General features: G+C 41.6%; 1 protein-coding gene across 1 annotated transcript in view; it reads right to left on the bottom strand.

Annotated features, from left to right (window-relative positions):
- Positions 1 to 818: 818 nt before the first annotated feature.
- LOC110522497 (synaptosomal-associated protein 25-A) overlaps positions 819 to 16,418 on the bottom strand; it is a 35,453-nt gene continuing 19,853 nt past the window's right edge. The window contains exons 4-8 of the mRNA XM_036976093.1: positions 14,807 to 14,855; positions 10,862 to 10,979; positions 4,351 to 4,470; positions 3,365 to 3,509; positions 819 to 2,361 (exon numbers count right to left, since the gene is read on the bottom strand). Coding sequence (XP_036831988.1) covers positions 2,293 to 2,361; positions 3,365 to 3,509; positions 4,351 to 4,470; positions 10,862 to 10,979; positions 14,807 to 14,855 — 501 coding nt within the window. The 3' untranslated portion in view covers positions 819 to 2,292. The remainder of the gene's footprint in view (positions 2,362 to 3,364; positions 3,510 to 4,350; positions 4,471 to 10,861; positions 10,980 to 14,806; positions 14,856 to 16,418) is intronic.

Genomic DNA, 16,418 nt, shown 5'->3' with positions numbered 1-16,418 from the left:
TGGAGGAAAAAGGGGGAGGCTTGCAAGCCGAAGAACAACATCCCAACCTTGATGCACGGGGGTGGCAGCATCATGTTGTGGGGGTGCTTTGCTGCAGGAGGGACTGGTGCACTTCACAAAATAGATGGCATCATGAGGCAGGAAAATGATGTGGATATATTGAAGCAACATCTCAAGACATCAGTCAGGAAGTTAAAGCTTGGTCGCAAATGGGTCTTCCAAATGGACAATGACCCCAAGCATACTTACAAAGTTGTGACAAAATGGCATAAGGACAACAAAGTCAAGGTATTGAGTGGCCATCACAAAGACCTGACCTCAATCCTATAGAAAATGTCTGGGCAGAACTGAAAATGCATGTGCGAGCAAGGAGGCCTACAAACCTGACTCAGTTACACCAGCTCTGTCAGGAGGAATGGGCCAAAATTCACCAAACTTATTGTGGGAGGCTTGTGGAAGGCTATCCGAAACATTTGACCCAAGTTAAACAATTTAAAGGCAATTCTACCAAATACTTATTGAGTGTATGTAAACTTCTGACCCACTGGGAATGTGATGAAAGAAATTAAAGCTGAAAAAAAATCCTTCTCTCTACTATTATTCTGACATTTCACATTCTTAAAATAAAGTGGTGATCCTAACTGACCTAAGACAGGGAATTTTTACTGTGGTTGAATGTCAGGAATTGTGAAAAACAGAGTTTAAATGTATTTGGCATGTATGTTAACTTCCGACTTCAACTGTATTAGTAACTGTTTTTCTACAGAGACGAACCATTGATTGACAAGAGACCAATTAAAAGACCAATTAACACAGAGCACAGAGAATAGGGTTTATTACTTTTAATCAATTCAGCTAGCTACAAAATGTTCCACGACTTCACAAACTGACAGGATACAGAGGGAGTTTGAATATCACATGCGTTTTGAGGACATCAATCTCACAGTTGAATCTATTGTGTCATTCAGAGAAGGTATTTCTTCATCATATTATTCTAACTACTCAACATCTTGGTGATTTGGTGTGCATAGCTCTAAAAGTACAGAAGCAAACAAAACTTTTGTATGTCATTTTTTGTTTCAAAACAATATTATTATTATGATATTCATTTTATTAAGTTATCATTATTATTTGACCAATAACAAACCACACGGGGAGATTAAACTAACAGGATACAGTCTTCTTATAAAAGTAAGGTCTCTCAGAAATACGCGTCTTTGCTTTACATTGCAAACAATGTGTAATTTGTTCATTTTTTCAGAGCATCCAAAATCTATGATACAACACACAACCAGTAGCTCACCCTTCAGCACGTATTCCATATCTTCACCGAACTGCATATTCATTTAGAAAAAAACATCATTTTTTTGCGGTTACAGCCACATCCTCATTCTTCCATCATCATCTCTTCACGTTAAGATCATTTTGCATTATTTTACAACGATGGTCACAGTCTGTAAATATATTTTGACAGGAATAGTGGCACTATTGCAAACTTGCAGGAGAGTATGGAACGTTCAACTGTGTCCTAATACTGAGCATGCTTTTGTCAACTTTGCTACTGCCATGTTATTGTTTTTATATATTTTTAAGACAGGTTTTATGTATATGACTCTAAAATCTACCATTTGTCATGCAGAACGCACAATTCACATCACTTGGAATGCAATGTCTATTACAGCAAATCTAGTTGCACATTGTCTAAACAGTAACTCATGATGATTGCGGTGAGGGAAAGGAACCAAAGACAGTGACTGTACGTAAGTGCTTTTTGAATTTACTATCGTTTGTTATCATCTTGTTTGTTTCCTCTTCTTCATTCGTCATGACAACATCAAAATAAGGAGCATGACAGCAGCTGATGGAATGACACAGTTTTACTAAGACAATACTGATATACTGAAAAGGAAAAACAGCTTGTATAGCATTCCTATTATACTTGTTATCCAGCAGTGTACCTTTATACATATATATGATATATATATAATATATACATCATATATATATTTATATATATTTGATAAAGAGAATAAAAACTTCACAAGTGAGCTAGAGCCATCGAGTCAGCACTATATACAACCTTTGGAAAGAATGATACGGAGTATAAGAAATACTTTTGTTTACGAGGACAATCATTGAAAAAGCGAGACAGACAATACACATAACAACATTTACAATGGGGGGAGGTGATATGTGCATGTGTGCAAACCTAGAAGGTAAATACCATGATAAAAGCATGTTTGCGCCTTGTGACAAACTGCGCTTGCGGGAGAAGCAACGTGCTCTGGGAGCTTAGCCACTGCCCAGCATCTTTGTGGCCCGCTGGTTGGCTTCATCAATCCTGGTCTTGTTGGAATCAGCCTGTACAAAGAAAGGGGGAGAAAGAGGGAGCGAGAGAGAGAGGAACATTAGTTATTTGTGGTTCTGTTTTGCAGATAATAACATTTTGACATGTGAGGCTAATGACTCTTGTTTGTCATGTGAAGTAAAGATATTCGGACAACAACTCTAAATAATAGCAGACAGACAATAGAGGACCAATAGAGGACCAATAAAGGATCAATAGAGGATCAATAGAGGATCAATAGAGGACCAATAGAGGACCAATAAAGGATCAATAGAGGACCAATAGAGGACCAATAGAGGATCAATAGAGGACCAATAGAGGACCAATAGAGGATCAATAGAGGACCAATAGAGGACCAATAGAGGATCAATAGAGGACCAATAGAGGACCAATAGAGGACCAATAGAGGACCAATAGAGGACCAGCAGAGGACCAATAGAGGACCAATAGAGGACCAATAGAGGACCAATAGAGGACCAATAGAGGATCAATAGAGGATCAATAGAAGATCAATAGAGGACCAATAGAGGACCAATAGAGGATCAATAGAAGATCAATAGAGGATCAATAGAGGACCAATAAAGGATCAATAGAGGACCAATAGAGGACCAATAGAGGATCAATAGAGGACCAATAGAGGATCAATAGAGGACCAATAGAGGACCAATAGAGGACCAGCAGAGGACCAATAGAGGATCAATAGAGGACCAATAGAAGATCAATAGAGGACCAATAGAGGACCAATAGAGGACCAATAGAGGATCAATAGAAGATCAATAGAGGACCAATAGAGGACCAATAGAGGATCAATAGAGGACCAATAGAGGATCAATAGAGGATCAAAAGAGGACCAATAGAGGATCAATAGAGGACCAATAGAGGATCAAAAGAGGACCAATAGAGGACCAATAGAGGACCAATAGAGGATCAATAGAAGATCAATAGAGGACCAATAGAGGACCAATAGAGGATCAATAGAGGACCAATAGAGGACCAGCAGAGGACCACCAGCAGTACCTTCTCCATGATCCTGTCGATCTGGCGATTCTGGGTGTCGATCTCGTTGCCCATATCCAGGGCCATGTGGCGCAGGTTACCGATGATGCCTCCCACCTGCTCCAGGTTCTCATCCATCTCATTTTCCCTGGCATCATCCGTTACCCTGTGGAAGAAACACACACCTGGTCAAGGAACTGAATTGAAGCTCATACACACACACACACATGCACATGCACACACACACACACACACACGTACACGCAGACGCACACGCACACACACATATTGGTTTAACAATAGAGTTTATAAAGGTAGTGTCCCATCCTGTCCTGTACATAATTCACCTTTGATTTCTCCTGCTCCTGAATACCTGAGAACCCCAGCCTCCTGCCCAAACAGCTGGCTAAACAACACCCTGTTTACCCTCAACAAAATGTTCTACACTACCCCCATCATACCAGCAGATGGTAACTACTGCTCACAACCCCTATCGTCCTTACACACACCTTTAAAGCTTCATATGGAAATCGTTCAGGACCTCCACAGCTCCCCAACTCAACTACAGCTCCCCAACTCTATATAACAGGATATCACTGGTCCCTACAGCTCCCCAACTCTATATAACAGGATATCCCTGGTCCCTACAGCTCCCACAACTCTATATAACAGGATATCCCTGGTCCCTACAGCTCCCACAACTCTATATAACAGGATATCCCTGGTCCCTACAGCTCCCTCAACTCTATATAACAGGATATCACTGGTCCCTACAGCTCCCCAACTCTACATAACAGGATATCCCTGGTCCCTACAGCTCCCACAACTCTATATAACAGGATATCACTGGTCCCTACAGCTCCCACAACTCTATATAACAGGATATCACTGGTCCCTACAGCTCCCACAATTATAAATAACAGGATATCCCTGGTCCCTACATCAACAACCCACCGGTTCCTCCACATCACCCCCCCACCACCCCCCAACCCCAACCCCTCCCTCACCTGCGGATGAATCCTCCACTGATGGCCATCTGTTCGCGTTCGTCCACCACGCGGGCAGGCTGGCTGGCCACCACTCCATCCTGGTTGTTCCCCCAAGCCTTGCTGCCTCCACTCTTCATCCTGCGGTGGACCGAGGAAGAGGAGGGTGAGGCTTAACCACTGCTAGGTATCATCTATCAGGTGTAACTGTAGCATCATGCATCGATCCGTCACATAGAAATATGAGAAACAGGTCGAAAGACTAGAGACTAACCAAGCAAAGCAGAGAGAGCAGGCATGGGTTTGGTCATTCCATCATTCTCTAATTTTATCATCATTAGTGTGACGCGATGTTATATCTCCTAGGTATATAACATACTGTACTGTATATTAAGAAATATTTAGTATGCTGAGACACATGCCTTTTCCCAGCTGAAAGATGTGACATTAGTATTTACATGCATTTTGTAAACAACAGTTAGGATTACTCACTTTGTGCCACCCTCCCCCACCCGCCCCAAAGCATTCCTTCATATTGAAATGTCCCCCCCGCCGCCCCCCTCACAATGGTATATCCCAGGTTGCATCTGAAATGGCACCCTATTCCCTACACACATCCAGCCCTGGGAATAGGGTGCCATCTAAGACACAGCCTCAGTGTGACTCTACGTGACACAGAACAGAGACACAAGGCTTTGGCAGACAGACAACACGGAGAAACAGGACCGCCACATCGTTGGGGACAGGTGTGAAGAACTGCAAAAGAAAACAAACTGGAGGAACGTAACAGAATGTAACACTGTAGAGTATGCTTCTTTTTCAACATCAAGTGTCTTGTTCAGGTTGTAAATCTATCTAGTAATGAAGGAAACCACATGGACTTAATGTTGATCAGTAAAAGTTATCCGTCTCAGTCAGAAGATGAGATCTTTGACAAAACGTAGGCTTCCTCGATTTCGGTTTCGCGACTCGGTACCAGTGCCACCTGTATATAGACTCATTATTGTTATTTTATTGTTGCTCTTTAAACATTTTTTTTTTAACATTTTATTTAGTAAATCTTTTCCTTAATTAAAACTGCATTGTTGGTTAAGGGCTTGTAAGTAAGCATTTGACAGTAAGGTCTACTACACCTGTTGCATTCAGCGCATGTGACAAATACAATTGGATTTGATTTAGATTTTGATTCAGGGAATAAATATTATTTATGCAATACCTTTTAGCACCTCGAGTGTGAGAAATGCGCTTTATAAATATATAAATTCATTATTATTCATTATTATATAGCAGTGGATCTAACAAATACTGCGAAGTAAACAAGATGAACTGAAGACTAATTATATATCTGTATCTAGATTCTCTATGTACTCTGTCTGACAGAGATCTAACCATGACAAGTGGCTAAGGAGGCCCTGGGTGAGTCTTTGCTTCAGGCTCCGTTTAATGAGTCTATTAGTACACTGCAGTTGTTAAGATCGTAACAATCATCACAAAATATCTGTCTGTGTGAAATGTATGATATACTGTATCTAGTAGGCAATTATTTAAAATGTTCTCTGCTTCATAACATTCAACATGGAGCATGAGAGAACCCTGAGCTATCATTTTTATATTTACCTGTGTTTTTCTTTTCATTTCATTCCCTAAAACCATGTCTGTCTGTCCTCAGTCTGAAACCAAATAGCTTAATTGATTTAATGCCTTTCTGTAACCTTTCAGAGTGAGGACGGTAGATATTTCCTTTCTGTAACCTTTCAGAGTGGGGACGGTAGATATTTCCTTTCTATAACCTTTCAGAGTGGGGACGGTAGATATTTCCTTTCTATAACCTTTCAGAGTGGGGACGGTAGATATTTCCTTTCTATAACCTTTCAGAGTGGGGACGGTAGATATTTCCTTTCTATAACCTTTCAGAGTGGGGACGGTAGATATTTCCTTTCTATAACCTTTCAGAGTGGGGACGGTAGATATTTCCTTTCTGTAACCTTTCAGAGTGGGGACGGTAGATATTGCCTTTCTGTAACCTTTCAGAGTGGGGACGGTAGATATTTCCTTTCTGTAACCTTTCAGAGTGGGGACGGTAGATATTTCCTTTCTATAACCTTCCAGAGTGGGGACGGTAGATATTTCCTTTCTGTAACCTTTCAGAGTGGGGACGGTAGATATTTCCTTTCTGTAACCTTTCAGAGTGGGGACAGTAGATATTTCCTTTCTGTAACCTTTCAGAGTGGGGACGGTAGATATTTCCTTTCTGTAACCTTTCAGAGTGGGGACGGTAGATATTTCCTTTCTATAACCCTGGAGAGTGGGGAAGGTAGATATTTCCTTTCTATAACCCTGGAGAGTGGGGAAGGTAGATATTTCCTTTCTGTAACCTTTCAGAGTGGGGACGGTAGATATTTCCTTTCTGTAACCTTTCAGAGTGGGGACGGTAGATATTTCCTTTCTGTAACCTTTCAGAGTGGGGACGGTAGATATTTCCTTTCTATAACCTTTCAGAGTGGGGACGGTAGATATTTCCTTTCTGTAACCTTTCAGAGTGGGGACGGTAGATATTTCCTTTCTATAACCTTTCAGAGTGGGGACGGTAGATATTTCCTTTCTATAACCCTGGAGAGTGGAGACGGTAGATATTTCCTTTCTATAACCTTTCAGAGTGGGGACGGTAGATATTTCCTTTCTATAACCTTTCAGAGTGGGGACGGTAGATATTTCCTTTCTATAACCCTGGAGAGTGGAGACGGTAGATATTTCCTTTCTATAACCTTTCAGAGTGGGGACGGTAGATATTTCCTTTCTGTAACCCTGGAGAGTGGGGACGGTAGATATTCCCTTTCTGTAACCTTTCAGAGTGGGGACGGTAGATATTTCCTTTATATAACCTTTCAGAGTGGGGACGGTAGATATTTCCTTTCTATAACCTTTCAGAGTGGGGAAGGTAGATATTTCCTTTCTGTAACCTTTCAGAGTGGGGAAGGTAGATATTTCCTTTCTATAACCCTGGAGAGTGGGGACGGTAGATATTTCCTTTCTGTAACCTTTCAGAGTGGGGACGGTAGATATTTCCTTTCTATAACCCTGGAGAGTGGGGAAGGTAGATATTTCCTTTCTATAACCCTGGAGAGTGGGGACGGTAGATATTTCCTCTCTGTAACCTTTCAGAGTGGGGACGGTAGATATTTCCTTCCTATAACCTTTCAGAGTGGGGACGGTAGATATTTCCTTTCTATAACCCTGGAGAGTGGAGACGCTAGATATTTCCTTTCTATAACCCTGGAGAGTGGGGAAGGTAGATATTTCCTTTCTGTAACCTTTCAGAGTTGGGGACAGCAGATATTTCCTTTCTATAACATTTCAGAGTGGGGACGGTAGATATTTCCTTTCTGTAACCCTGGAGAGTGGGGACGGTAGATATTCCCTTTCTGTAACCTTTCAGAGTGGGGACGGTAGATATTTCATTTCTATAACCCTGGAGAGTGGGGACGGTAGATATTTCCTTTCTATAACCCTGGAGAGTTGGGATGGTAGATATTTCCTTTCTATAACCCTGGAGAGTGGGGACGGTAGATATTTCCTTTCTGTAACCTTTCAGAGTGGGGACGGTAGATATTTCCTTTCTATAACCCTGGAGAGTGGGGACGGTAGATATTTCCTTTCGTTAACCTTTCAGAGTGGGGACGGTAGATATTTCCTTTCTATAACCCTGGAGAGTGGGGACGGTAGATATTTCCTTTCTATAACCTTTCAGAGTGGGGAAGGTAGATATTTCCTTTCTGTAACCTTTCAGAGTGGGGACGGTAGATATTTCCTTTCTGTAACCTTTCAGAGTGGGGACGGTAGATATTTCCTTTCTGTAACCTTTCAGAGTGGGGACGGTAGATATTTCATTTCTATAACCTTTCAGAGTGGGGACGGTAGATATTTCCTTTCTATAACCCTGGAGAGTTGGGACGGTAGATATTTCCTTTCTGTAACCTTTCAGAGTGGGGACGGTAGATATTTCCTTTCTGTAACCCTGGAGAGTGGGGACGGTAGATATTTCCTTTCTATAACCCTGGAGAGTGGGGACGGTAGATATTTCCTTTCTGCAACCTTTCAGAGTTGGGGACGGTAGATATTTCCTTTCTGTAACCTTTCAGAGTTGGGGACGGTAGATATTTCCTTTCTATAACCCTGGAGAGTGGGGACGGTAGATATTTCCTTTCTGTAACCTTTCAGAGTGGGGACGGTAGATATTTATTTTCTGTAACCTTTCAGAGTGGGGACGGTAGATATTTCCTTTCTGTAACCTTTCAGAGTGGGGACAGTAGATATTTCCTTTCTGTAACATGTTTTATCAGAGGATAGAAAAGATGGCTGATTATAAGCCCTCCCACTGAGCTAGTATTTATAGAAATGGACTGGGGCGACGGTTCTCTTGGCTCTCTGACAGCGCTGACAGACCACTGTGGTAAACACACACAGTCATACATACTGCCTGGTTAACTCTCCTCCTCTCCTCCTACATTCACCCGTCTCAATGATGTTATACAATTTGTGTTGTATAGGCTACAGTTCGGTTATCACATCCTTTCCATGTGCCATGTGTAACTTTCTCGCTATATCTTTCTTTATTTCTCCTTTTATCAGCTAAAAATATGTTTTGGGTGATAAACTCCCGAGTCCCTGATGGGAGTGAATCTGTTTGGGTAACACATACTGTATAACCTCCATAAACTTACAGTATAACTGGACCTATTTGGATATTATGTAAATCAGACATGCAGACAGACCCTCATCAGGGTGAACGCTTTTGTTCGACAGGCTGATAAAATATTAAATCCCAATAGTCCTACTAGCGAAGAAGCTTCATTCCATTTGATTGGATCAATTCCATTCGATTGGACCAAATCAATTTGATTGGATCAATTCCATTTGATTGGAATAAGAAAAAAGACACCTACAATAGAGGTTAAATCCAGTGGGTTGAGATTTTTTCTCCAGTTTAAATCTAGAGAACTAGAATGTAGCCCTGGGTTTCAGTCAACCTAATATACTAATTGTTCTAGTGGCTTCCATAATAGTGGTAAATGAATCCGAAGCCCCGGACTACAATTATATGACAAATAACAGGAGTTCATCATGAACATCATCAGCATCAGTATTTCATCATGTGTACCATTACTCTCAGTGCATTACCAGCATGCATGGCATTCAAGGGTCATGCTCTTCCTGTCATTCCAGTCAGTATTGTGTTGGGTGAGAGAGAGTGAGAGAGAGAGAGCGAGAGAGAGAGAGAGAGAGAGAGAGAGTGAGAGAGAGAGAGAGAGAGAGAGAGAGAGAGAGTGAGAGAGAGAGAGAGAGAGAGAGAGAGAGAGAGAGAGAGAATGGCTCACGCATGCCATGCTGCTACTGATCTACTCTACAGATGTCAGCTTGTTTGGTTATCTGATGGTGTGTATTTACATGCAGATGAGGAAAATGTTAAGCAGTCTTGGAATCTTACAGTGGCTATGACAGTAATAGTAACTATAGTGTTTATGACAGTAATAGTAACTATAGTGGCCATGATAGCAACAGTAACTATAGTGGCTATGATAGTAATAGTAACTATAGTGGCCATGATAGCAACAGTAACTATAGTGGCTATGATAGTAATAGTAACTATAGTGGCTATGATAGTAGTAGTGGCTATAGTGGCTTTGATAGTAGTAGTGGCTATAGTGGCTTTGATAGTCTGGCAAGAGGAGAATGGTGTTGTTCTATGGACTCTTATGTAAGCGTGCAAACAAGAAGTTTGCTTGGACGAGAAGGGCACTTGGAGAATGGTGCTTGGAGAAGGGCATTGCTAATGAGTTTTGACCTGGTCTGAGTGGAGGAGAGTTTGGTTTGCGGATGGATAGGAGTCAAGACCTTTGGTGGTTGGATGTGTTCAGGGGTCATAGAATGGCCTGTCTAGCATTACTAGTTAGGGACAGTAAGTGTTTGGACATTTTGTGGGCAGCAGTCAGCTTGGCTATTATGCTGCTGAGGGGAACTCGGATACTCTCTACACACTGTATAGGCTAACAGTGCATTGTTGTTAACAACCTCCATGCACTGTTCTGACACCCTGGTTCAGCGTAGGCTGTGACAGATGGGCCTGTGGGGAGCTCCTGAGCCGAGCCTGCGGATGGCGCAAAGGATTCTGGGATATGTCTGGAGGCCTGCCCGGAGCATCACTAGAGCGAGACCCATGAGGACCTGAGGCTCCTGTCAGTCACTGTGTGTGTGTGTATGTGTGTGTGTGTGTGTGTGTGTGTGTTTGTGTGTACAGCATGTGTGCGAGACAACATGTATTGTGTGGAAGTGTGTGTGTGTGCCTGTCTTATGCCGTCATGGCCTCCTTGGTTCAGGCTGAGTCATTGAGCATGGAGGTAAGAGGTCAGAGGTTAGAGGTTAGAGGGGAGGAGTCAGTCTGGTTAGAGCTGGAGAAGACTAGCGCACTACTGACCACTATGACGCCACTTGTACCCTGGTTTTAATGGCAGGCAGGCAGGCAGGCAGCACCTACTTGTTACAAGGACAGGAGCAAAGACCACAGAATGCTCCTAGATCGTTCAAATTCTTTTCTGCATCCTTCATGTCCTTATTGATTTGATCCATTCCCTCCTCGATGCGCTCCATTTGCTCTGATTAAACACAAGTCATTTATCCCCCACAGAACGAAGCACGTGAGAAGAAAAGGAAACAAAAGAAAGAAAGGAGGAGAGAAGACAAAGAGAAGACAACAGATTCAGACAGTCACTGTGACGAAAGTAAAAGAACTGGACGCCACCACATAGTGAAGAACCTTTGGGCTCGTTGGGTCAGTACCTACTTGTTACAGGGACATATGAAAAGGCCACAGCATTTCCCTAAATCTTTTAAACTTTTCTCGGCCTCCTTCATGTCTTGGTTAATATGGTTCATGCCATCTTCAACACGATCCAGTTGTTCTGGTCAGGACAAAGGGATGACAGCAGTGGAATGAATTTTATTGACTATGACAGAAATATATGAGTACTGGGGACTGATTAAAGTCATGACTGAGACATTCAGTTACCATAAATCATTTTTATATACTAATTTCATTTTACAAAAGCCTTTTAGTGTTGGAAATGATGTTAAATAAATATTAATGGTTTAAATTGAAAATCTGAAGATATAACCCTTCACAAAGTTCGCTATGGTGGAAATTTAGGGCCAATCTGAAATCCTACCGATTCTACCCTACAGTATCCTTCCCCTAGGAAATTCTGTATGCCGTTCATGGGCAGAGGGGTCTGGACCTGGTGAAGGTAGCTGGTGGGTCCTATTGATGTGGTGTGGTGTGGGGCAGGGTTGGGTTGGGTTGTGGTAAATTCCATTGTCAATTCAGCAGAAAGTTCAGAATGAATGGAAAATTGACAACATTGTCTATGAGGATTTTTTTACTCATTAATTTACTTTCAGTTTTATTTAAATCAAATTGTCTTTAAATGAATGCATTTAATTCCCTGCAGTAAATTAATTGAAAATGGAATTGACCACAGCCCAGGTAGGTGGGTGGATGGACAACTCCGGGGTCGTGGTTAAGGAGACTGCGTAGGAATTACGTGCAGTATGTGTTATAGTGAGATGAAGTTGGAAGGTAGAGTAGAGTACGTCAGGAATACAGTCAAGGCTAAGCCCATTGACACTGTCCACCTTTGTAAAATCCCTGGCATGATTTTGTACTGTAGAAACAACTTAGTCATGTGACCTTTACTTAAACAGAGGAGAAGAAGAACGTAAAATGGAAATAATACATTTATTTGCTAGTGGAACATTACCCAACCCTATATTTTCCATCCAGCTTTCTTTGTTATTTCATTTTGTGATTAATTCAAACCTTGTGCACTGCATCAGCCTCAGGCTTCTCCAATACGACACCATCAATAAGCAGAGGTCAGAGGGCAGCTAGCCAGGCTTACAGACACCTCAGCAACTAGCGAGCCGTCCAAATGGGCTTTGTGGAGGCAACCCTGGAGCAGGTTGACGTTTATTGTCATGAGTCTTGTCCTTGAGGCAGAACTACGCGATTTCCGCTAGATGTGCAAGCTGCAAAGTCAAAATATTCTATATTATAAAAATGCCAGATTTTGTTGTGCTTTTTGGACTTAATTTAAAGTTAGGGTTAGGAATTATGGTTAGCAGTGTGGTTAAGGTTAGGGTGATGTTTATGTTCCAGCTAGTGACCACTCTGCAGAGCTGCCTCCAGAACAAGATTCATGTTTTAAAAACGCTTCCCTGTAACCCTGGACGGAAGGATTGCAGAAGGGGAGAGATAAGTGGATAGAGGGATGACAAAGATATAGAGGGATGACATGGATATAGAGGGATGATAGAGATACAGAGTGATGACAGAGATATAGAGGGATGACAGAGATATAGAGGGATGATAAAGATATGGAGGGATGATAAAGATATAGAGGGATGATAAAGATATGGAGGGATGATAAAGATATGGAGGGATGATAAAGATATGGAGGGATGATAAAGATATGGAGGGATGATACAGATATGGAGGGATGATAAAGATATGGAGGGATGATAAAGATATGGAGGGATGATAGTGATATGGAGGGATGATAAAGATATGGAGGGATGATAAAGATATGGAGGGATGATAGTGATATGGAGGGATGATAAAGATATGGAGGGATGATAAAGATATGGAGGGATGACAGAGATATAGAGAGATGATAGAGATATGGAGGGATGATAAAGATATGGAGGGATGATAGAGATATGGAGGGATGATAAAGATATGGAGGGATGATAGTGATATGGAGGGATGATAAAGATATGGAGGAATGATAAAGATACGGAGGGATGATAAGGGATGATAAGGAATGAGCAGATTACAGTGAGTCTGTAATCAAGGTCCTCAGTCGTGGGCTTTCCCCATTAGGATCTGATCACAGCAGTCGAACCGGCCAATCAGAAGGCTAGATTGAGGCTAATGCCTTCCGGCAGGACAATTATGTCCTCTGGTCAATCCAAGCACAACAAACCAGTGGTAATGCCAATAACCCACTACGCACACACTGGTTGAATCCACGTTGTTTCCACGTCATTCCGATGAAATGATGTTTAACCAACGTGGAATAGATGTTGATTTGATGTCTGCGCCCAGTGAGAAGTTTCAACTGAACCAGGGTTTAGGCCATGTTATTAGTTTCTCTATATAACATTTGTTATTGGTCACTATCAGGTGTAAATCAAGTCTGCATTCTTCGTCTGCTTTATAGAGTAACAAGACTTTAAGGAATATGGCTAACACAGTAGTCCTTTAGAGGAGTACAGTGTGTTAAACATGTTGATTTGTACTGTTAGTTTGTGTGGCTGCGTCTTTTCATGACATGCCATAATCCAGTGCATTCACAAACTGCATTCAACCAGGGATGATACAAAAGTCTGTTCAATTGTTAGTGTGTAAATCCATGGAAGAATGAGAATTAATTTTGTGGTTAAATGGGTTTACTTCCCCCAACTCTGAGACAGAACCGGTTTTATCACTGCACCTTTGACACGTTGGCCTATTGTTCGGTTGGTGGCCTTTTAGGGATAAACCCACATGACTGGAACAATTCACCCAAATTATGGATAAGTGGGCTTCTCTAATTCAACTTTTGGCACAGAAGTATAATGGAGACTTAAATATAGTAAATAAGGGTGGTTGCTGCGGTGTTTGGCCTGAGAATGTTTTGAGGTATACTTGTTGTCTTTGGGGTAAGAAACTGTTCACGAATCCAAAGAAAACATGTTAGCAAAACCAAAGAATATAAGTTAGTGAAACCAAGGTAATGAAGTTAGTGAAACCAAGGTAATGAAGTTAGTGAAACCAAGGTAATGAAGTTAGTGAAACCAAGGTAATGAAGTTAGTGAAACCAAGGTAATGAAGTTAGTGAAACCAAGGTAATGAAGTTAGCGAACCAAAGAAAATATGTTAGCACACCAAGAAAAAGCAGTTAGCAAACAAAACCAAAAGTTAGAAAACGGAAAAAAAAAGAGTTGTTAGTTTCTTCATCAGGTTTCAAAGGAATTGTTGACCTGCAGTGGAATTCATAATAAAGCATGCATTAGGGCAGAAATTAAAATAGAGGAAATCACTGTTTCAAAGGGGTAGTTGGAAAAAACCTTAGTTATGAACTGGCATGTAATGGATATGAGCAAGTACACAGCAAACAATTCAAACTTCAAGAATATCTACATTTCTTTGTTTACATTTAACGTCTAAAAGATAACCATATGAGTTTTTTTGTAACATCATCCATATATCTGTCTATTTCAATGTACAAAGCACTTGAAAATAACTCAAGTTGAAATATACGGTAGGACCTGTCGTTCTAGCTAACAACTTCAAAACATGCACTGTTATGTTATTCATAGCTAAACATCAGATACAAGGCTGGGAACGTCGTCCCATTGGGTTTCCCTTCTCCAAGACACTTACCTCCTTGCTCATCCAGCATAACCAAGGTCCTGATACCAGCATCTTTACTCTAGTCCCCAAACACCACAGCGAAGAGAGGTGAAGAAGGAAGGGACGAATGGAAGGAAATAAAGAGAAAGAGAGGTCAGATCACAAAGGGCGGGTACGGACGCCTTATAGAATACAGATTAGAGTGCAAGGCAGCATGATTGGAAAACAGGAGGAGACCATCAGAATAAAACCCACCTCAAGCCTTAGGCAAAGTTAGACCAAGGTCTTGCCATTTGCTCAACTTAAAATCTCTCAAGAAACAGTAACATTGTCCGAATCGTGACAGCCTGAGAATATTAGCATATTCTAAGCGTTTCTGGTGTGATTTTAAACTGGATTGGCCAACCTGTGTGTCTTTGACTTTACTGCAATGGTTAGCGCTTCGGGTTTTAATGTTGTAGGTGTTTATGTTTAAAAATGTAGATATTGAGGGAAAGTGGGGTCACCTGTTACCCTCCTGTGAGAGGAAGTGGGGTAGTATTGATCAGATTCAGAGGTTATAAACCAGGGAACATTAACCCTTTGTTTGGTATGACACATTGTAAATATCTGACATACAAAGACGATTGATAAAAAAATCCTAAATGAAAAGCTTGGCATCAGATTGAAAGCTGATAATAATGCCAAAATCAGACTTTACGCCTATTTACGATGCAGGCACCATCTCCTTTCTTACAGCAGCCTGTACACTGCTATTCTATATCTGTGCCAGATCATTTCACCAATCCCAGCAGTGGATTACAGTGCACTTGGAGACCTTGGGGTTCTGAAACTACATGAATAGCCAGCCCAAACCACTCTCCGCAGGGTCGGTAGAAAACTACATGAATAGCCAGCCCAAACCACTCTCCGCAGGGTCGGTTTTCAGGGATACAGTATTTTCAAGCTAACTTCCGTTTCCCCTGAAAAACGGGTGTGGGACTCTGTTCAGGCATCTTTTTTACACCTGCTATGTTAGGTTAGCCAACACTATCCATATTAGTAATCGATTAGCTTTAGATACAGATACAGTATGGACCTCTGACCAGTGTGCAATGTGGCTAACAAAACATAACCCTCCTGATATCATAGAGACTTTTACAGTTCCTGGCTGACTAATAAACATGGAACCTGGTGTGGAGCATAGGCAGCATAAAAAGACACCCTGCCTCCCCATGCCTCTCATTCCTGTCTCCTCAGCAGTTTACAAGGAAGAGAGCATCAAATTTTGGGGCAAGGGGGAGCAATAAGCCACAACTGCAGTGTATAAATTATTCTGTAATTTAGCATTCCACTTCCCAGAGAAATCCCAAGTTGGTTAATATGACTCCCAGGGGAGTCTTCTTGGCACAATTGAATACGATCCCCATAGTGCACTGCACTGAACCCCTCAGCTTGGCTCAGCTTGGCTCGATACTATCACCTTATGCAAACCGTATGGATGGAGATGGATACCCCTGGATTCTATCATTATGTATTTGGAAATGCAGATCCATTTTTGTTTGTATGAAAAAGAGAATTTGCTCACCTAAATATTATGACGACAGAGAGAGATAATCACTTTAATCAAATAGAATCTGTGTTCTGGACCTGTGCGGTGATA

The sequence above is a fragment of the Oncorhynchus mykiss genome, chromosome 4 (assembly GCF_013265735.2).
Source record: "Oncorhynchus mykiss isolate Arlee chromosome 4, USDA_OmykA_1.1, whole genome shotgun sequence".
In the NCBI taxonomy this organism is placed as follows: Eukaryota; Metazoa; Chordata; class Actinopteri; order Salmoniformes; family Salmonidae; genus Oncorhynchus; species Oncorhynchus mykiss.
This window is presented reverse-complemented; position numbering and strand designations above follow the sequence as displayed.